At 42.6% G+C, this 23,987-nt stretch overlaps 1 protein-coding gene across 4 annotated transcripts in view; it reads right to left on the bottom strand.

The window, feature by feature from the left end:
* RFC4 (replication factor C subunit 4) overlaps positions 1-23,763 on the bottom strand; it is a 45,914-nt gene extending 22,151 nt beyond the window's left edge. Inside the window, exons 1-5 of one of the 4 annotated variants that reach the window (XM_040349454.1) lie at positions 23,503-23,763; positions 19,891-20,027; positions 10,543-10,621; positions 7,031-7,110; positions 1,439-1,558 (exon numbers count right to left, since the gene is read on the bottom strand). In XM_040349454.1, coding sequence (XP_040205388.1) covers positions 1,439-1,558; positions 7,031-7,110; positions 10,543-10,621; positions 19,891-20,018 — 407 coding nt within the window. In that variant the 5' untranslated portion in view covers positions 20,019-20,027; positions 23,503-23,763. The other 3 variants (XM_040349455.1, XM_040349456.1, XM_040349457.1) reach the window with 3 other exon arrangements.
* Positions 23,764-23,987: the final 224 nt, after the last annotated feature.

Raw genomic sequence — 23,987 nt, 5'->3', positions numbered from 1 at the left:
ATAGTATTTCTGTCTCACTGTAAACTAATTTTTGGTTGCCACTGAGGGACACAAAGTCCTAAACATTTGGGTTATAGCAACACCTAGATTAATGTAACCACTTGTCAACTGGAAAACAATTTTACTGATGGCGGTCAGCTTGAGCAGACACCACAATGACAGCCCGCTCATGTGCACTCCCACCCACCAGACACAGAGGACTGCGGTGCTTGGCATCAGGCCATTGTGAGCAGCCCAGATACGAGATTGCTGTGCCATCACATGACACCAAGTAAACAGTTATGAATAGAATCCATTCATGACATCCTTGTTTACTACTGCATGTGATCTCCGACCAGTGATCATGTGGTACCTGGGCCAATCTCAGCACCCTGTACTATGTGATAGCTTTAGCCAATCACAGAATCACAATAGTAAACAACGAATGAAAGCCATTTATGACAATTCAATCAAAGTCATTTACAGAGATCACAATTGTAACAAGACAACAGTGTGTAAAGAAAAAAAAATCTGATCACCCCCCTCCTCCAGACTAGTAGTGTCACTATGGTGACAATGATCTACTCAGAGTAATAAAAAAAATAAAAAAAGGAAAAGTTTATTTTACACATAATATCACCAGTCAGTACACCTGATCACCGCATGTCATGTTACAATGCTGTACTGCACTGGTGACAGTATGCAAAAAGAAAAAAAAGCAGTGAACAAAAATGGATTACATTTTCAAAATGTCCCAAAAATTGTGACAAAAAAAAAACAACTTAAAAAAAACTTGTCATGTCTCTTACTAAATACCCCAGACTGTTTACTTTCCAAAAAGAGATCACGTGGAACATATTTGTACCATCCTAGCATTTTAGGGCCTCAAGAAATGAGATTGGCAGTCAGTACATCAGGAATCATCAATATTCAAATATATACCACATTTGTAGACTAACTTTCACACCTACTAAATAATATTCACCGACAGTCACCAGCTCTTTTCTCAGGGAACTCTGAGAAACGAGCAAATCGGCGGTGTTTGATCGCTCAGTTCTCAGGAGCTGGCGGAGGACCGATGCAGCATCCAAATAAGTATGTAGGGTTAAAAAAAAAAAAAAAAAAAATATTATAATAAAATCTAATACTTCTCTTTTAAGATTTAGATCTATTGGAATGCCCTTTTCACATTTCTAAGCACACAGCTTTTTATATGGAGGTGTGGATCTGCACCTAGTGTAAGATTCAAACTATTAGGAAGCAGACTACATTTTAATAGTAATTATGAGTTAAAGCTAGGTTTTAAAGAAATTCATATGCAGATAACATAACAGACAGTTCTCTCAGGGATGAAGTCTATGCTCCAGAGTGATGTTCAAGGTCTCAGAGGAACCCCCTTAAAAAGGAAGTGAAAGCAGATCACAAACATGTGAGCAGAACAAAGAAATATGCTGCTTACTCGGAACGGCTGCCACCAACTGTGAGCTGAGAGAAATTTTTCACTTTCTCCCGAACTACTTGTATTCCTCTTTCATCAGAAGCATTTAACTCGAGCACACGCTGCCGAAACAATTCAGGCCTGAAAATAAATTAAGAGTTACAAAACCTCAAGTAAATAAACAAAAAAAACAGCACGTTTACAAATAACCAACAGTTCAGCATACCTGAAAAAATACATGCATCAATCCTTATGAAACAAATTTGTTAAGGAGTGGTGTAGTCATATCCTTTACTACAGGGTTTGACAAATTTGCTTGGAATATAGGAGCCAGCTAAAAAAGTTAGGAGCCAGAAAACGCGCCCCGTCCCGACGAGCTTGCGCGCAGAAGCGAACACATACCTGAGTAGCGCCAGCATATGTAAACGGTATTCAAACCACACATGTGAGGTATGGCCGCGATCGTTAGAGCGAGAGCAATAATTATAGCTCTAGACCTGCTCTGTAACTCAAAACATGCAACCTGTAGAATTTTTTTAAACGTCTCCTATGGAGATTTTAAAGGGTAAAAGTTTGTTGGCATTCCACGAGCGGACACAATTGAAGCGTGACATGTTGGGCATCAATTTACTCGGCGTAACATTATCTTTCACAATATAAAAAAAAATTAGGCCAACTTTACTGTTGTCTTATTTTTTAATTAAAAAGTGTATTTTTTCCCAAAAAAAGTGCGCTGCGCAAATACAGCGTAACAGAAAGTATTGCAACGATCGCCATTTTATTCTCTAGGGTGTTCGAATAAAAAATAAATATATAATGTTTGGGGGTTCTAATTAGAGGGAAGGAGATGGCAGTGAACAATTACATATTAGAACTGCTGTTTTACTTGTATTGCCAACGGCCACCACCAGATGGCGCAGGTCACAGAAGGAAGCTTGGCACTTCACAAGGCCGCAAAGCCGCAGCCTCAATTACCGGCGATCGCGCGGCGGGGGCACACTGTGCCTCCGTGCGCCCCCACCTCCCTGGCCGCACGATCGGCGGGCCCACGATGGCCGGTTACTGAGGCCGCGGCCTCAATTACCGGCGGGCGCGAGGTCACAATTATGACCTGGCGCCCGGATTTTGTCAAGCCCTGCTTTACTATAGTATGATAATGAAAAGGTTCTACTTTTTACTGGATAATTCTGCACCCAGTCTTGAATGTAGCTACACAAGGCATGCCCTAGCAGAAAGATCTCATCCACAGATCTCATCCTCTGTGTGCATTAGAACACACAATTTCCCCTCTGCTGCCCCAGGACATGCACACCTCACTTCTCAGTATCCATGTCAACAATGAGATGGACTTTCCAGTACACAGAACTTACAATCCAGTTTTTACAGCAGCAGTGTACATGCAGTAACCCTTTAATGACCAGTTGGTATGCTTATGTTCATTAACCCCTCTGTAACAAGTCTCCAGTGTATATGAATGTACGAGTATCACTTCAGTGACCAGCTGCCATGGAATGAGCACTAACCCTAGAATCACCTATCCCCATCTTATGAGCATCAACTCCTTGGTGATCAGTCCCCTAATGTATGTGTAATTCCTCAGTAACCAGTCTGCAGAATATGTGCATATTCCCCTCAGTAACCAGAAACAGAAGTATGTGCATTAACCCCTCAATAATGCATTTGCCGTGTAAATGCATTAAGTCCTGAGTGACCTGCCCACAACATATACAAGTATAATCCCCTTATTCTCAGTCCCCAGCATAGGACCATTAACCCTTTAGCACTTATTCCTCAGCATATATGCAATAACCCCTTGGAACCCAGCCCTTAGTGCAACAATTGTACCCTCAGCCTCATCCTGTAGAGATTTTTCAGGCCAGAGGACAACAATCCAAGTACCAGTAGTCAGAGTGATTATTGGGTCAGTTAACTCTACAGTTAACCCTTTACACAGACTAAAAGGCAGCAAAAACGGGGCTCCTGACAAATTCCATGAACAAGGCCATAAATTCCCAAACCAGGGAAAAATCAACTTCTCCTGGATTTACACCGTCCCATCTCCTTAATAAATACGGATGTCAAATTACTTGCATGCCATCTGGCTACCAGACTCTCTAAAGCGATTGGAAAACTGATCCACCACGACCAGTTGGGGTTCATCCCTACCAGGTCCACAGCCTATATTAGAAGGCCCTTCTTTAGTCTACAGGTGCCAGTGGACAATCCAGGAGGTAGGGCCATTCTTTCTTCAGACGCAGCCAAGGCTTTTGATAGCGTTGAATGGCTCCATCTCTGTGAGATTCTCTCTCGCTTCAGTTTAGGGCAGTGTTTCTCAATTCCAGTCCTCAGGCCCCCCCAACAGGTCAGGTTTTCAGGATTTCCCTCAGATGAAAAGGCTGTGGTGATTACTAAGGCAGTGAAACTGATCAAATCACCTGTGCAAAATAATGGAAATCCTGAAAACCTGACCTGTTGGGGGGGCCCGAGGACTGGAATTGAGAAACACTGGTTTAGGGCAAGATTTCATCAATTGGGTAGGTGTTCTTTACTCTGACTCCAGGGCCAGATTTTGTATTAATGGTGTCCTCTCTCCACAGGGGTATCCACCGTCTCCCCTTCTATTTGCCCTTGCAGTTGAACCGTTAGCCATCTTAATCCGCAAGGACCCTGACATAGTGGGATTTCACAGAGGTTCTTTAGATGAGAACATTTCTCTTTACGCAGATGGCACTCTGCTTTATTACGGCGACACAGCATGCTCCTTGCAGACTTTGATGACAATTATTAATAAATTTGGTGAATTTTCCAGCTTCACAATAAATTGGTCCAAATCACCCGAATTGTGCCAATCAAATTGCTAGTCTCCAATTCTTTTAAATATCTGGAGGTGGTGGTCTCTCCTGAGCCTTCCCACCATCTCAAATGAAATCTTAGTCCCTTGCTGGACAAACAAAAACTAGTTAGTGTAAGCTTCCCTTGTCAGTAGTGGGCCAAGTCAATTTAATAAAGATGCCCTGGGCCCTGCAACTTTTGTACATTTTTCATATTTCCCGTATGTGGATATCTTAACAAGTGGTTTAGGTGCATAGATTCTCAATTTCGACATTGTATATGGAGAAAGAAATGGGCCAGTATCAGCTTAGCCACTTTGCAGTATGGCAAGGACAGAGGGGGTTCAACAGTCCCACACCCCGAGATGTAGTTTACAGCATCGCAAATGCAACAACTTGCTGGGGACAGTGAGACACCCCAAATCCTATAGATAAACTGATAAGCCTGTCTAACCCCAACTTGCTTGCTAGCTCTCATTTAGAGATGAAGCTAGCAAGCCTCCCCTCTTCCCGTTCTTCTTCGAAAGGTATGGAAAGCCTTAAAAGAGGCAGTACATATTGCTGGCCCCTTGGATATTACCCCGATATGGCACAACCCTAATTTTCCCGAGCTTTGTAAATTTATAGGTTTCTCAACTTGGCAGCAAAAGGATATTTGGTTCTTTTCTCAGCTATTTACGGGTACTACACCAAATTTTCACCATCTCCTAGGCCAGGGCTCAAAATTTCAAGTCCTGAGCTACTAGCCAGGCCTCAAGGGTTACTCGCCACCAGTTGAGCCACCCAACCCGCCCCTAAACACGCCCTTAAATTATCTCATAAAATGACACTTAAATGTTTTATGCAGAATTCAGTTATAAAAAAAAATATCAACAATAACTTTATCAGTGCAGCCTAAACCATCAATGCTACTTCACCTGTGCCCATCAATGTGATGGGTAAACACTCGCGCCTAGAGTAGTAAACCTTATAAACCAATAACCTAAAGTGTTAATTTGAAACAGCTGCTGCACTTATGTGATTACTATTGAATGGTGGTGTCACAAAAATTAAAAAACAAGTACAGTATTCAAACAGGATTGATGCAAACCCTTCCTGTATAGGCATCAACTAGCATCTGATAAACCATACTTTTGATAATCATTTTGGGAGCACTTCTTACTATTATTACTACACTGTGGGATTTCAACTGAGAAAAAGCATTTTTTGTTGTCAAAAAACTTTATTTTAAATCACCACAGACATATGGATTTATTGTTACCACTTTTATTCATCTGCACATTATCGATTACACATTTGAGTTTTTGTTTTTCACCTGATTGCGCAAGCGCTGTTTGTTCACGTAAATTTTGATTTCTGTGACCATCAATGCAGCCTTAACTGTGCCCAACAACACAGCCTCAACTGTGCAGGGGAAGAGAGGAGAGGAAGAGGATTGCCGGCCGGATCATCGGAGATCCGGCGCTTTGACATATGTCACACATCCTGGGATTGGACGGGTGTTCTGTCTGTCAAAGTACCTGGGCCAGGAGGCAGGGCTGTATGCGACAGCGAGTGTGGGAAACACATGGCAATTGAAATTAAAGCCGTTTCAGCGATGTTCTGCGCTCTGATGATCCGGCCGGCTCTCTCGTCTCTTTTCCTCTGGGCGACCACTGGAAGAAGAGCTCCTATTCAAGCCCACCTGCCAACAGTGCTCCCCCCCACCACCACCAGGCCAGCCCACACTCACCAGCTGTCATTTTCCACTCGCAAAATGCGAGAGGTGTCCTAGGCTGTCCTAGTCAATTCTACCAATACCTTTAGTTTAGACATGCGCTGCAGGTTCAGCAACAAACCCTTATTTAACTGTACCTAACTCTAGTGACCGAATACCTACAGTCAAGTACTCGAAGGTTTAATTTCCTGTATTTACCTGGAATTATTATCCTCTATCCAAGACCATGCTAAGCTGAAATGCAGGGCTCGCTGGGTAATAGATATTGGAGAAACTATTGGTGATCAGTGGGACTTAATATTGATCATTCCCATTTACTCTGCAACAAAGATCGAAGCTGCTCTGCAGTATGCATTTTATCACAGCACACTTTACAGAGCCGCATGGCACCGTGCAGCGCATTGTCACACTGCTGTACAACGCCATGAAGTGTACTTTTGTACACTTCAAATAAAGTGTGAACAAAAGAAGGGAGCTGTGTGATGCACTGAATCATGCACCCTACCACAGCTGGGAACAGATATTCTAGTGTGACTTCTCACTCAGTCTCCAAGTGTTAACCCCCATCACAGTAAATTAAGAGAAAATGCACATTTCAAACAGCACCCGATAGCTTTCTGAAAATGTCATTGGGTAGTAGTGGGGCTATGTACAGCACCTTGTCAGCCCCTCAAACCAGCCCATGATCTGCTGAGAAAACACACAGAAATATTGCTGGGTCTAAATAGGGTATGTAATATAAAATAGAAATAAACATCTTATTAGCATGTTGATAAGAGGGAAGGAAGAGCCAGAGAAGGTAAACATATGCAGATTCAACTTTGGCTTTAAATGTCTATTCCAATACAGATATTTATAATCAAGCCGTAAAGCAGAACTGTATTATGTGCAGGGTATACACTATAACTGGTTTCATTAGATATGTATTTAACAGCTAAGCAAATACCTATCAATCTCCTCATACATAGAGGGAGCAGCAGACAATGGCTGAGGCAGAATGTTGCATTATCAGCACAGATTCAACAAGTAGTCTAAATTTGCGATTTGCTTTCCATTGTTACATACCCATATAACTCCCTGGCCGCTGCCAAAATTGTGGATGTTTTTCCAGTTCCGGGTGGCCCATAGAATAGAAGATTAGGCAGCTGGCAAAGAAAATAAAAGGACCCAGAGTAAGCAAACACACAAATTTAGCTATGCAGACAAAAATCTACCTCCATCATGGACAAATTTACATAAATTATGCAATATGTGTACAGAAGGTGCATTATGCTATACACTCTTAAACGGGATCTAAAGCCTAAACATTTTTTACCTTAGAAAAAATATTTTAGGTAGCAATATGCCCCCTCAACCCACCCTTTGTGCTTACCTGAGTTCTCACTCAATCTAGCGTTGCGCCGGTCTGTAGTGGCATCACTTTAACTCTTTAGATATAGCAGAGAGCACTTACAAAGACAGTGCAGAGACAGGCTGGTGGGCTGTTAGGACAGGAAGCCCGAATTGCCGGCACCACGCGATGACAGGAGGAAGCAGCGGGGATGGCATGGCACTGTCTGGAGGGGAGGAGGCGGTCCGCTCCCACGCAACGTGGCTCCCGGTATCGGAGCATTTTCGCGAGTACCGATGCTCGCAAAAATGCCTAGTATCGGCACCGATACCAGTATCAGTGCATCCCTAATTATATGTCAGCAGACATGCAGATATGCCCCCGACAGCTGAATGTAAACCAAAGAATACCGGTGTCTTGTCGAGCTGGTTCCTCCATCGGATAGGTTCCTGCCTCAACTGCGCAGGCGCGGCACATGCGCAGTAGGAGGCCATTGAAATCTCCGAGCCTCAACAACTGATTGTCAGCTGTAGACGCGCTCGCTCCCGATGCCTGATTATACACGGTGCTCTATGCAGTGGTCATCAACCTTGTCCTGCAGGGCCCACTAACAGGCCAGGTTTGCAAGATAACTGAAATACATCACAGGTGATATCATTTGCTCCTCAATGATTGCCGTATTCTAGACTGCATCTCCCCAAGGTAATACATAAAACCTGGCCTGTTAGTGGGCCCTGCAGGACAGGGTTGATGACCACTGCTCTATAGTATACGCCGCTCTATACAGCAAGGGGGGAAGATGATATTGAGCAGTGTTTTTTTGATTGGTTATACACGTCACTCTATACAGCAAGGGGCGGATATGAGACGTGTATTTTATTGAGAAAACCATCCCCCAAAAAAGTACTGATCGATATCACATCTGCCCCTTGCTGTATAGAGCGGCGTGTACTATAAAGCGGCGTGTATTACCAAGCATCGGCGGCGTGTATAATCAGGGATCGGGAGGGAGCGCGCCTACAGCTGACGAACAGGTGTTCCCGCTCGGAGATTTACGTTGGCTCCGATTGCACCTGCGCAGACAAGAGGGAACCATATCGGCAGAACACCGGCATTAAAAAATAAAAACTGCTTGGGGTCTCCCCCAATCCATAGCAGGCCCTTCAGGTCTGGTAGGTCAAAATAATGGTGTGGAGTCTCTCTCTCTCTCCACCGCAAAAAAAAAAAAATCCATACCGGACCCTTATCCGAGCATACAGCCCAGCAGGCCAGGAGGGGGGAAGGCGAGCCAGCTATTGGTATTTCTAAACGCTGGCAGACTGATACAGCTCCGATCACATAAGGCAGATTGTTGCCAATAAAGTGTCCTAGGTGCTACCTTGTCTTACGCCCCTCAACAACACCTGTCGTGTCTGAATGTGGCTCATACTAGCCAGGACCTTTGCTCTATAATATTAATAGCAAGAATTCTGACAAGCAGAATAGTGAGAAAGCGAAGCTACAGTCACAGGTCCTTTACAACAGAATAGAAAAGAAAGCTGCAATAAGGTAGAATTTAACAGTGCAACTTATCCAAACTTTTGTTTAGGAAAAAGTAAAATGTAGACAAAGGCTGCTGGGGCAGTGGATATCATAGGAACAGGAAGCCTAAACTACAGTAAATATAATTGTAACTTTTTATATGAGGATTAGGATATTGCACTACAGTAGTTTTTAACCATTACAACAGTTTTATCCAGTGCTCTGTAAAATGAATCTCAGGCCAGAATCACACTAGTGCGTTGCGTTTTGGAGCTCTGTTGTCTTTGCGAATTTCTCTATAAGGTGTTCTGCAGATCAACTGCATTTTAGTTGCAGATCAGGTGCGAATTTGGAGACCTGGGAGAGGGGAGGGGGAGGGGGGAAGTGTATTGAACTGAATGAGACAAATACTGAAGAGAAATGAACAGATCTGCGAATTCAGCTGCGTACCCATAGAAGATAATGGGACTGAATTCGCACCTGAACCGCACCGCAAGACATAAAAACCGCACGCGGTTTGGAGGCAATACGCAGTGCGGATGCATCGCACATATGTGAACCAGCCTCATTGAAAACAATGTATTTTGAAATGTCCTGCGAATTAGATGCGGTTGAAACCGCACTCAATTCGCTTAGGTGTGAACCTGGCCTGAAGCCTAATATTACAACTGGAATTTACATACTGGTCTGCTAAGCTTGCCCAAATGTCTTGGATAACCAAGCACTGTATTTATAGAGTGCACCAAGCAGCATAGTCAGTTCAGCTGAAAATGATTTCACTGCTAGCACAGTGAGCATACTGATGACTGTTAAAATGTCATTTAAAGGATAGTGTAAGTGTGTTGTACAAACCAATATACATGTTACCATCTTAATTTAAATAAGAACTCCTGGCTCACTCTACATTGTTCACTTTTTTGCATTCTAGTGCTGCTGATCTTAGACAGCCTTCCTAAAAGTGACAACAGTGGAAAACACCTGTGCAATTAGAGGCGGCATGGCCACCTATAGTTATCACCAAAGTATATGTGACAGGGTGACAACGTAGCAGAACTATTGACTGACAAGGACAGAAAGGTGGAACTCTTAACAGGAAGTGCTTACATAAGAACCTTTATGGATTACCAGCTTCAGATTTAAAAACTTTGAAAAGGACTTCCGAAATATTAAATAAGGGAGGTCTGATGTAAGGATGAGCCTAGGGGGACCATGATGTGAAGGAGACTGTGGGCAATAGTGTAAAAAGGAGGGGGGGAGCAGTGGGCACGACATGAAGGGGGGGGACTGAGGGCACGACATGAAGGGGGGGGGGACTGAGGGCACAGACGTGAAGGGGGGGGACTGAGGGCACAGACGTGAAGGGGGGGGGGGGACTGAGGGCACTGCCGTGAAGGGGGGGGGGACTGAGGGCACTGCCGTGAAGGGGGGGGGGGGGACTGAGGGCACTGCCGTGAAGGGGGGGGGGGACTGAGGGCACTGCCGTGAAGGGGGGGGGACTGAGGGGAAAAACAGACCATTTATTATTGAACTTTTTTCCCCACTGTATAGCGCTTGACAATGATTTTCTGAGGAGTGAAAATCTTTTCTAGATTGAACTAATCATCATAGATTACCCATTCTATTTGTTCATGAGTTTTACATATATGCAAGAAATGTCAGAATTGGCCCAGTGGTTAAAGCACAATCTTTGGCACATATAAAAAGACCGATACTCTTGTTTACTCACATCTGCTCCTTGAAGCGACTTTTTGAGGACAGCCACAACTTCTTCTTGGTAGGCAACGTCATCCACACATTTGGGTCGGCTGCATAAAAAGCAAAGCTGGTTATTGAGTGAAATAATAGGTACCATGCACTAAATCACCACTTTAGATTCAGATGGTATAAAAAAAACGTAGCCTGGTTAGCCATTTATTCACCGATTTACTTCTAAAACAAGCAATCTTCAAGAGAATCTATAACTACATTCAGTTGAACTGTTATCCTATCTTTGGGTGGTAACAGCCAGGCACCTAGCATTTTCAGCCTACATATTTCCCTCAATAGTTTACCTTTGATACCAAATATAATTTTAGCGATCATGAACACATGCAACAGAGCACTGGAGCAAAATGCAATATCTATGCTACAGGGTGGATTTGATCAAAAATCACTAATAAAAAGGCTTGACTTTAATCAACTCGATTTAAGAGAGCAACCGTCACCTCTTTCCTGCAGTGGCTCCTCCTCTGACCCGCTGTTGACTCACCGATAGTCCTATTCATTTTAATGGGACGGCTGGTGATGTGGCAGTGACAACAAGGTGAAGGATGTGGCGGCAGCGGAAACTGACTGCATGGTGTGAACTAGAGCCATTGGAATACATGGAAAAAACTGTGCATGCATTTTTAGTGCAGAAAAAAAGCACACGGAACTGCGTTTGGTGTGAACTAGCACTAAATAATGCTTTAAGATGCAACTAAACCCATTCGATTTTAGACGACTAAAATGTACTGTAGATTTTAGTTGACTAAAATACGACAAATAATTTTGATGACCAAAATATGACTAAAACAAAAATGGCGCATCTTCTCATGATGTTGTTTCAGTCGGGCCACCAGTCCTTGTTTCTCTGTGTTTTGCACGCATACCATCTTTACCCATAGGTAGAGAAACTTAAATTACAATATTCTCAAACAGGGTCTCTAAGGCTGGATTCACACCTATGCAGTTTTAGTGCTTTTTGTATTTTGCAGATTTACACTACAGTCCATTTAATATGGTGTCCTATGGAACACTCTCTGTAGTGCAAATCTGCAAAAAGCACTAAAACTGCAAAGGGGTGAATCCAGCCTTATGGCCTGCTGACATTTTGCTCCTCAAGGGACTAACAAAGCACTTCAAGCTATGTGCAGAAAGATCACAAAGTTTATAAGCTGCTTAGAAGGTTTCATCTTCATTCTTACTGCTTGTCCTTCCTCCTCACATTTAGAGCCTGGTACAGATGCAGTTCTCTTCAATCATACAGTTTGTAGTGTACATTGATTTGCAAAACAATGGGGTAAAGGAATATTCCTGAACTTAAATATTGCAGAATATACAGCCTCATTCTCCATAACCAAGTTCCATTTCATGCGGAATAAACTAAATTATTAATGTATCTTAAATAGAAAACGGTCTTTAAAAATAGATTTTTACTCCAAAAGCTTTTATTAAAAGAAATTTGATAAAAATAAAAAAAAAATATGATTAGAAAAAAATAAATAAAAAATCATTGGTGAGAGAAAGGGAGGTGACTAAGTGTAATGGCCTGTACACACGATCCGAATATCGTCCGAGGAAGAATCGTACGATAATTAGATAAAAAATAAATGCTGTAAAGCAAGAATGCTTTTAAAAAAATATATATTTTTTATTATTTTTATCAAATTTTAAAATGCAAAATGGGCGAACAGAAGAAAAATCTAAATCAAATCAATATTGGGTGCGGCTCCCCTTTGGCGTCAAAGCAGCATCAATTCTTCTAGGTACACATAGCGCTTGTGTATGCTGCCTCAAATCCTTTGGTCTCTTCATGTATTACCAGAAAGAATTTGATGATGAGATCAGGGCTCTTTGGGGGGAGGGGGTCCAATCATCATTTCTATGACGCCTTGTTTTTTTTACACCAACGCTGCAGTTTTTTTTTTTAACGCCTGAAAAGCAAAAGCCATAATGAGCTAGTATGCACCGCATACTAGCTCATTATGAAATACTTACCTTGAAATGAGGTGTAGAGAACTTACCTGGTCCACGCCGAGGGACGTGTCATCTTGCCTCGGCGTGTCTTCCGAGTATCGCCGCTCCAGCGATGTGATTGGCTGGAGCGGCGATGTCGTCACTTCTCCCCGCCAAGGTCCGGCGGCTGCCGGGCGTTTAGCCGAGGATCTCCGATGCGCATGCCTTACAGGTTTAGGAGATATTCTTTATACCTACAGGTAAGCCTTATTATAGGCTTACTGTAGGTTAAAGCGGTAGTACAGAGTTTACTATCACTTTAATGACATTTGCTGTAAGTTTGGAGCTGTCTTGCTGCAGAATAAATTTGGGGCCAATCACTTGCCTCCCTGACCGTATGGCATGATGGATAAGTATCTGCTTCTATTTTTCAGTATTAAGGACACTATTAACACATTTCTATTTCTGAAAGCATTCTTAATTTACTGCATTTTTCACAGTACTGCAAGTTAGATAGTCACTCTGACCAGTGACTCGGCATGTTCTAATGCCTCAGGCAGCTAAGACACAGACATCAGTACCCTCAAAAAGGTGCAGCGTAAGCGTCCCTGGTTGCAATGTGAGCTGTGGCCATCCGTAAGAGGAGGACTGTCTACATACAAAGATGCTGCAATTATATGGCTTTAATGCAAGGCTTCAATTACTTGCAGACTCAGGTAGTTGGTGGCTAATGAGGATTTGATGGCTGGAGGAGACAAAAGGGTCACAGTAGGCAGGCAGTAGGAAAGGATCAGAGATCAAGGTTCATTGCAGTTCTTTGCAATGCAGCAGAGGGATGATGCTTCCCTCTATGCTGAATGGTAGGAAAGAGTACAGACAACACTACACCCAGCGGATGAACTTAGCCCAGTGCCCAAAGGTCACTTACAGACCAGTCTGGCATGTCCAGTCCAGCAGGACCAGGTACTGCACTCCAAAGCTGGACTAAGTAAAGGCTGATACAGATAACTGCCATGTAGAAACAGCTCAAGCAGCATTGTAGCAATGAATCTCAAATTAAGTCAAAATCTAGCAAAAAAAACGTACACTTTTCTTAGAGCATACTCCCAGGAAACCAGCAAAAACAAAAACAAAGGCATACTGGGTAGAGAGGGTAATTATATTATATAGGATTTATACTGCGCCAACAGTTTGTGCAGCGCTTTAAAACATGAGGGCAGACAGTACAATTACAATACAATACAGGAGGAATTAGATTGTTGGCGTCCAAATCCTTCTGTAGATGGCAGTATATTCTAACAGTACATAATTCTGGTGATCCTCAATGGATGTTTTATTTACCATACAAAATATGACCTACACAGGCAGAATCTGCTAGAAAATTTAACTCCGATTGCCCCCAAAGGGTCAACTTTAGTTATAACTGCATTATGATAAAAAAAATTGCTATCCATACATACATACATACATTAGACCCCTTTCACACTGAGGCGCTATAATGCTAAAAATAGCACCTGCAAAGCGCCCTGAAAGAGCCGCCCTTCACACTCCAGTGTGAAAGCCCGAGGACTTTCACACTGGAGCAGTGCACTGGCAGGACGCTAAAAAAAGTCCTGCTAGCAGCATCTTTTGAGCGGTGTGTATACTGCTCCTCCACCGCTCCTACCCATTGAAATAATTGGGCACCGCGGCTTTTTTCAGCCACTAGTGGGGGTTAAAAGTGCCCTATCAGCCGAACAGCGTCGCAAAATTGACGGTAAATCGCCGCTAAAAATAGCGGAGCTTTACCACAGGGTTTGATAAAAATTTGCTTGGAATCTAGGAGCCAGCTAAAAAAGTTATGAGCCAGAAAACACGCCCCGTCCCGCCGAGCTCGCGCGCAGAAGCGAACGCATGCGTGAGTAGCGCCCGCATATGTAAAAGGTATTCAAACAACACATGTGAGGTATCGCCGCAATTGGTAGAGCGAGAGCAATAATTCTAGCCTCAGATCTCCTCTAACTCCAAACATGCAACCTGTAGAATTTTTTAAACGTCGCCTATGGAGATTTTAAAGGGTAAAAGTTTGTCGCCATTCCACAAGCAGACGCAAATTTTGTCGCAATTGCAACCGGGTGCTCGGATATTGTCGAGCCCTGCTTTACCACTAACGCACCCACCGCCCCAGTGTGAAAGTGGTCTTAGAGCAAATCAGAGTAAAAAAAAAAAAAAAAAAAGGACGCAGGCAAACCTAGCAGTCAGGGGACTATTAAGACCTCTTTCACACTAAAGTGTTTTTACAGAGTTTTAGCACTAAAAATAGCTCTTAAAACGCTCATAAAACACTCTCCATGCATCTCAATGGACCCTTTCACACTGAGTCCTGCAAGCAGCATCTTTGGAGCAGCTTTTGAGCGCTGAAAAAAAAAAAAACGCTCCAAAAACGCCCCTCTCCATTGAAATGAATTGAAAAGCGCTGTAAAAACACCTTACCCTTTCACACAGAGGCACTGCAAAAATGCCCTAAAACTTTAGGGTCTTAGCGGTGCTTTACCAGCACATTGGGATTGCAGATGAGACTTCGCTCGAATAATGCTGCAATAACGCTCAAAAAACGCCCCAGTGTGAAAGGGGCCTTAATATAACGCTGGGTACACATGATCCATATATCGCCTGGTTCAGCAGTATACAGCTGCCTGTCTGACAAACACCAGTCTAACAACTGGCTTTTGTTGAATGGACATGATGGAAAACCAGCTGCCAATGGCTTTGAGCACTGAACAGCGCGTTCGGCGAGGGGCAGTCCCCCTGTCAGAACACAACAGCTCAGCAGGGGAGATCATCGCACTAACATTGCATACGGGTCAGACCTGTGTCCCCCAATGGACTCAAACAAATAGATTTCATAAAAAGTACAAAAATCATATTTACTGTCTTCTATTAAAATACATGGGAATTCAAAAACAGTGGGGGCATGCAAAATCAGTCAAACTGAGGGGTGGGCAATGGCCACTGAAAGGCCCATAACAGGACTGGAAACTGACAAACTCTGGAACTAAATAAAAAGGACCAATGGTTGAATCTGAACCAGATAAAAATACCCCTGCAAGATAGAGGAAGAACTGTCAATGACCAAAGGAAGTCCACAGATTATCAACCTGATGCTCAAGACCAGAACAGATTACTGCCAAGAAGAATGACTCCACCCGACAGAAAACCACTAAAGTAGGTGGGAACATCGCTACCTGAGGAAAGAGAAATAGGCCAACAACATGATGTAGTCAACAGAACACAAAAAAACACACACACACACACACACACACACACACACAGGGACAGTTCCCACCCCAAGAGAACAGGTCCCTAGAGGAAATCTTGGACGAAAGCAGATCCCCAAGAGGAGATCAGCTGGTCTACATGTAAAAGGTCCAAGCTACTGACCCACGAGACTGGTAGAAAATTGGACACCAGAACAAGAGGATGAGCAAACCCATCCACATTAACACCAAGAGGCATCTCTGGGTCCCAAACTCTTTAGAACCTGCCTAACCAGAAGCATAGAACACAGTTCCATAAATCTTCTGACCCACCCTGGTCCAGCAAAGCACTCATAAAATGCTCTGAACACTTGCCTGATTAATGGAAGAACCTTCCTCAATCTACTCAAGAGGTTGCAGATCAACTACAGAAAGAGGACCCATCCCCAACCGATTAGGTCCTGCAGATATAGTCTGTCAGCAGGAAGACATGTGTTCTCTGCTGACAATCTGGGAGGAGGTACCAGGCCATCCAATGGGCATTTCTCAGGAGATGAGGACCCCTTTTTCCTCTGTTACAACTCATATAGGAAGCTTTTCCATTATTTTTTGTCCAAGTTGTGTGCATGCTCACCCCTAGCAACTAGATATATAACCGTCAGCTTTAACTGTATGAGTTACTTTCTAGATTGTTGGTGCTTTTAATGTTTACATAGTTACTAGGCAGGTTTATAAATGGATCCATTTTACATTTGTTCTACATACTAATTTAGGAACAAATTAAACAACTGTCAGTGTTTAACTGGACTTGAGGATCATATTGGTTACATCACTATTTTGACAGCTTTCCATGTGCTGGTTTACAACAAATAGGTTTTTTCGTTTTATATATTATGTTAATTCATGAACTATTCTTTAGGCTCCAACAACCTTTTAAAGCAAGACAGGAACAAAGGATGTTTCTGGACAGCCACACTCTGAACAATGGTAGCCTTTATTGAATTAAGAACAGCACAAGTCACGGCAAACAAAACAAAAAAAAATGGACAGCTGACACGTTTCCCACTAGATATAGTGCTGAATCATAACCTTTTAAAGCAACTTCAACCTAAACTATCTACCATTTGTTTGAACACTTTTATACTGTTTTTCTATTTTTTTTATATCTATATTTTTATAGATGCACTTGTATTAAAGTGGTTGTAAACCCACTTTTTTCACTTTTACCTACAGGTAAGCCTATAATAAGGCTTACCTGTAGGTATAAAGAATATCTCCTAAACCTGTACGGTTTAGGAGATATTCCCCTCGCAATGCGCCGCTGATTGCAGCGGCGCATGTGCAGGGGGGATCCACGGCGAAAGTACCGGCAGCCGCCGGACCTTGCCGAATTTAAATCTCCCGCGCGCACGTGACGTCATCGCCGCTCCAGCCAATCGCAGCGCTGGAGCGGCGATACCCGGAAGACACGCCGGAGCAAGATGACATCTCGCTCGGCGTGGACCAGGTAAGTGTTCTTCACCTCGTTCCGAGGTAAGTATTTCACAATCAGCCAGTATGCGGTGCATACTAGCTGATTATGCCTTTTGCCTTGCAGGTTTGAAAAAAAAAAAAAAAAAAAAAAATGTTTACCGCTTTAAGTTGGATAAATTATCCACTCTTACATATGGAGATAACTGAGACATATTACACATAGCAAAAATTAGAACACCACTCCTAAAGCCACATCTGTATGGAGTTAAAATTGAATGAAAAAATTAAGAGCCAAATAGCTCTTAATGCGCACTTTGTAGGCAGAAAGTAGAATAAAACTTTTTTTTTTTATTAACAGCAAATCATTGACAAACAGATCAAATATAGGAAGAATTATAAAACACAAACTATACATAAACTTATAGTGTAAACAGAAGGTTCACACCAGATGGACAGCAGTGAGCCCCTGTGCATCAACGCGTTTTGCCATTTTTTTTTTATATCTTTGATATCAAAAATAAATGATATACCCCTTGTTTATTCACATGGGGTGGAGAGGGGCAGATAATGGGAGTTCTCCAGCTGACAGCAGAGATGAGTCACTGGTTGTTAGGACACCGATGGGTGCCGGTGTTCTGTCGAATAGTGCCACCCGTCGAAAAATAACTCAGGTGGGTCTGCCCATGTGCGGTACAGAACATCACTCCAGCCGATATGTTGATCAGCTGGCAGGACCTGAATATAGCGCATGCGCAGATAGTCCGCGACATTATCAGATGCTATGCAAACGAAGGGAGAACTTAATTGTCAGATTATGCCCCGCTGCTGCGGGCGTGGTTTGTTTGTGTTGCAGGGCGTCTTCAGTGTTGAACGGCGGGTTTTGTTTGTGTGTTACAATACATTATCCCTTTAAAAAAAAAATCTAATCACTTTTATTGCTGTCACAAGGAATGTAAAACATCCCTTGTGACAGTCATAGGTGGCGACAGGTACACTTTATGGAGGGATCGGGGGTTTTAAGTGCAAATCTCTCCTTTTTCTACACAGCCACATGAAGAAACTTATATTGCAGGCCAACAATGCTGCTGCCAATTGTGAGTTAATGGTGTAGCACTACCAGCCTGCAACAGGAAGTGGTCACTGGTAGATCATGAGGTAAAAAACTGCAACAGAATCAGAAAAAAATATTTTCTTACAAAAACTGTATATAGGGAGACATGATGCCGAAACATGCATAAAAATAGATTTGGGGTTTCCTTACACTTTAAGATAGATGTATAATGTCCTAAAAACGTATCTATAGATGTAATTACGGTATATATATCACATGCTCAACAGAATATACTCAATCCCCCCCAGCAGTACTTTGACTGCAACACTTGACAAACATAGCCAATATAAGAACATCTCCACCTGTATATAAAAACAAATAATCATGAAACAATTACACAGCAAGTCACTTGTACAGTTGTATACAGCTTGTATAACAGTGTATATTTGCTGTCCCCTCAAAATAACTCAACACAGCCATTAATGTCTAAACCGCTGGCAAAAAAAAAGTGAGTACACCCCTAAGTGAAAATGTACAAAGTGGGCCCAATTAGCAATTTTCTTTCCCCGTGTGTCATGTGTCTCGAGCAAAGTGCAATTTCTTCAGTGTTGTCACATGAAAAGATATAATAAAAAATTTACAAAAATGTGAGGGGTGTACTCACTTTTGTGAGAGAAAATATATTATACATATATAACACACACATTATATATAATACACACACAGTTTTGTTTTATGGTTTGGATAGAGTGGGGAAGCACAACTACTGTCACATTTTACTACCGTTTAGGGCTACTTTAAAAAGATTATCCTCCCTTCCTATGTGAGGAAAGGGAAAATCTGCAACAGAGAACAGACAACAATAAAAAGCTGGCAGAGGTTTTATTATTCCCCTACTTAACTTAGAATAAATGCATTTTTGCTTCTATTGGTGTAACTTATTGAAGAGCGCCTTTATTTGCCCGTCTGGTGAAAAGTTCTTAACCCTTCGCACTCTATCCAAAACGTAAACAATAAAAGGTAAAATTCAATAAGGTATATATCTTATCCCCTTACCTCCCTCTCTTTTTGTCCCTTTTTCTCTCCAAATTTTCCCCGCTCTCTTTTTACTTTTATCCCCTTCTTTAGGGGAGCCTAGTGATGTTTTGAAGGAGATTTATATAATTTTTATTCTCATTATTATATAGATATTTTTTAGGGCTAGAAATAATAACCTTTGATTTTAAATACTAAGGCCAGTTTATTTTATCCTAGCAACCTTGGGTTTGGTTCAGAGTGTATTTAAGTTTGTCGTGAGGTTTTCGCTCCTGGTGCGGTTTGAACCCGATAGGGGCACCAGGAGATTAGAAGTGTCCTTATTTATATTACCGTAAGTTAGCTTATATAAAGGAGTCCTCTCATGCAAATATTTTAATTGTTTAACTTTTGATACTCGCACAACTCATTGTAATGTATGATCTTTGCATTTCTTTTTTTCTATCCCCCCCTCCCCTTTTCTTTGTTCCTGTTGACATCTACTAGGTTGTGACTATATAGAGATGTATTGTGATTTATTGTAATCTTTTTTTATTTCTGAAAATAAAATAATTTGAAAGAAGAAAAAGGTAAAATTCATTACTATTTTTCCACCCATGGGACAGGTTTAGGTTTCTTCCCATCGCTGGTATTTCCAGAACTGGTTGCAGAAGTTTTCTCTTTGAGGGGCTTGGTGCTTATAGATGTACCTCCTTTTAGAAACGCCTGCATTTTTTTTAGCTGAAAAATACATAAAGATATATAATTACTAATCAATAGTAACAAAATATTTAGCAACATTAGACAGCAAACACCTTGGATGTTGGGCCCCATCTATGCATCTAGGCTGTGAACAAGTCTCATAAGTGGTATCCCTATACTCAGGAGGCATAGCAAAATGTGTTTTGGGGTGCAATTCTAAATATGCCTATGCCATGTGTGAGAAATTACTTGTTAGAATAACAACTGTGTGTGTGGGGGGGGGGGGGGGGGGGGTTGTATTTAATTTCTTAAATTTTCCAAAAAATTGTGACAAAAAAAAAAAAAAAACTCACCAAGCCACTTACTAAATACCTTGGACTGTCTACTTTCCAAAAAGGGTCATTTTGGGGATATTTGTACTGTCCTGGCATTTTCGAGCCTCGAGAAACAAGGCTGTCAGTACATCAGGATTGATCAAGTTTCATATAGATTAGGGATGCACCGATAAATCGGTCGAAAAACAGGGTTATCTGCGTTTTTCCAATAGGGAAAATGCCAATAATGACCCCCTAAAAACACATGTGATTTTGACATGATTTTCATAGGTCACGTGACTCAAAAACCTAACAAACTGAAAAAGGCAACATTGGAGCGTTTTGTAGTCATCTGCCAACTGCTGCAGTTGGCATTCAGGTTATCTATTAGTTGACAGCGTGGTAGTGCCACCCATATTCTAATTGATGTACATTCCTCTAGCAGCATCTGAACATTGTGGGCACCTCATGTAAAGATGTCAGCCAACATGACAGGCAGGGGAGCCAATCGGGTTCCATTATTGCGCACTACTGATGGGCTTCGTAGTCCTCACTACACCTGTCCTTGACAGAAAGCCAGTAGGTTGGTCATTTTCTTATGATAGAATTTGCTGAAGCTTCCCACCCTGATAGCTAGTTATTGATCTATCACATGTATGCTGTCATGGAAGCAACAGGAAAATAAAAAAACTGTATTCTACTTACTGCAATTTTCTTGTCCTGGTGCCTATCCATGGCAGCATACCAAACCCACCCAGTTTGTTCCTAGCGATGTACAGGAAAAGGGCTGTTGTGTGCGTGTTAACTTTTTATAGCTATGCACTGGTCCTGTGGGCGGGGCTACGATCACATGTATGCTACCATGGATAGGCACCCGGAAAAGATAGTTACAGTGTATAGGACACAATTTTCAAAGTTTTGGATAGAGTGGAGAACACCTGATCGTTTTTATTGCTGTACTGTTATCATACAAAATGAATGTAAAAGAAAATTCCCAATTTTGGGTTGACACTGGAACAATAATTCCAGGGGAAATATTCCAATGGGGGCACTAGTTCGGGTGAAACCCCAAGATTCCCTCAATTTAAAGGGATTTCCTCTTACTTCCAGTTTTGACTGTGTGACAGAAATAGAAACCTCCCCAATAGCAAATTGCAAAAATATAAATAAAAAAACTGTACTTACTTACTGTATCTAAAATGCGATGCGGTCTGAAGCTCCGTGACCCGATCGCCACACGTGTCCTGCGATCGGGTCACAGGCAGTGTCAGTGATCATCTGTTCCCTGATATAGGGAACGACGATCACTGACGTCACACGTCCAGCCCCGCCCCCTTACAGTAAGAAACACACATGAGGTCACACTTAACCCCTACAGCACCCCCTAGAGGTTAACCCCTTCACTGCCATTTTCACAGTAACCAGTGCATTTTTATAGCACTTTTCGCTGTGAAAATGACAATGGTCCCAAAAATGTGTCAGATGTGTCTGTCATAATGTCGCAGTCACAAGAAAAAAAAAATAGCTGATCGCCGCCATTAGTAGTAAAAAAAAAAAAAATTATAAAAATGACATAGAACTATCCCCTATTTTGTAAACGCTATAAATTTTGCTCAAACCAATCGATAAATGCTTATTGCGATTTTTTTTAACCAAAAGAATGTAGAAGAATACGTATCGGCCTAAACTGAGGGGGAAAAAAAATTGTTATATCTTTTTTGGGGATATTTATTATAGCAAAAAACATTTTTTTTTTTTCAAAATTGTCGCTCTTTTTGTTTATAGCGCAAAAAATAAAAACCGCAGAGGTGATCAAATACCACCAAAAGAAAGCTCTATTAGTGGTGGAAAAAAGGACATCAATTTTTGTTTGGGAGCCACGTCGCACGACCGCGTAATTGTCATTTAAAGGGGCAAGGTCCTTAACCTGCATAATGGTCCAGGTCTTAACCGGTTAAAGCAAGAACCACTTTAATCACTTCAATACTGGGCACTTTTATCCCCTCCCTGCCCAGACAATTTTTCAAATTTCAGCGTTGTCGCACTTGGAATGAAAATTGCGCGATCATGAAACACTGTACCCATATGATTTTTTTTAGACAGATTTTGGTGGTATTTAATCACAGCTGGGCTTTTAATTTTGTACTAATCAAAAAGAAATAAAAAAAAAAATGTACATTTTGTCTTAGTTTCTGTTATAAAATTTTGCAAATAAGTAATTTTTATTCTTTACGGAAGTGCACTGATGAGGCTGCAATGATAGGCAGCACTAATAATCAGTACCTTGATTATGAGTGTAAATGTGCCCTGTCAGCCTTGCCAGTTATCGAGACTCCTTTCCTCACACAGTGATGGCGTGTGAGGAAAGGAATGCCAATAACCGTCAAGTTTGTTTACATGTGATCAGCTGTGATTGAAGACAGCTGATCACATGAAATAGGGCCGCTTTGATTGGCCCTTTACCTTGATCTGTGATCAGCTAGGACACAGCAGTCACAGAGCGTGCCGTCTGCGCACCCCAGGGGGCACGCAGGAGGATGTCCATAGACGCCCTCCCAGAGAGTATTGCAGACTTTAGTTCCAATTTAAAGCGGAGTTCCACCCAAAAGACTTCCTGTCCCACTTCCTCCTTCCGCCGAGGGACTGCTAAGGCGAATAGCCTAATCGCCTTTTGGCAGCCCCTCCCTGTAGGCGATCGCCTGGGACACGTGACAGGTCCCAGGCGATCGCCTGTCCAATCGGATGGCGCAGCGCCGCTCACGCATACGCAGTGGGTGCCCGGCCGTGAAGCCGAAAGCTGTCACGGCCGGGTGCCCACACTGAGAATGAAGATGCCGGCCGAAGAGGGGGGGGGAGCGGAGACCCGGCCGGCGCTTTGCTGGAACATGGAGCAGGTGAGTGTATGTTTATTAAAAGCCAGCAGTTACACTTTTTGTAGCTGCTGACTTTTAATAAACATTAAATATGACTGGAACACCCCTTTAAACTTTGAAAATGAAAGACAGAAGCCGATTGGCTGCCATCTACTCCAGTGTTAGTAAATGAAACTTACTCAGGACAGGAACAATGACTGACAGCTACACATCAAAGGCGGATATTTCAGCCAGTCTACTCTCCTTACCGTTGTATAAAACGCCTTTTGTATAGCGGTTGGATAATTAGAGCTCAATGATAAGGTTCAGGGCATGCAGAACACTCACTTGCTCCTCGCCTTCTCTGTCAGACTTCCGCGCCAAAACCTCCGTACGGATCGCTTCCGGGCCGCCAGACTCCACCCACACAACACTGGCAGCACGTGACCGGAGCTGGGACACAGGCACTGTGACTACACCATGTGACTCGGTATACAGAAGGAGCGAGGCAGAGGAAGTCTAGATTCGTGAGCTGTAAAGAGAGGAATGCTGGGATATCGATAGAGCTGCTTCTGTGCAGTAGTCACGGAATGAAGGAGGATAGAAGTCGCCCCTAGGAGAGCAAGTTTAGTCTGCTTGGGGCTGGCGCTGCATAAACAATGGCTGCCTGCTTTATTACCAGCTGAACCTCCGCCCTGTACTGCTGTACACCTTCCTCTTCTGTGTTGCTGTACAAATTCTCTCCTGTACTGCTGTGCACCTTCCTCTGCTGTACATCGTTCTCTCATGTGCACCTCCCTCTCCTGTTCTGCTGTGCACCTCCCTCTCCTGTG

Source organism: Rana temporaria, chromosome 4 (assembly GCF_905171775.1).
Source record: "Rana temporaria chromosome 4, aRanTem1.1, whole genome shotgun sequence".
Lineage (NCBI taxonomy): Eukaryota > Metazoa > Chordata > Amphibia > Anura > Ranidae > Rana > Rana temporaria.
The sequence above is the reverse complement of the archived record's forward strand: the minus strand, read 5'-3'. Positions and strand labels throughout refer to the sequence as shown.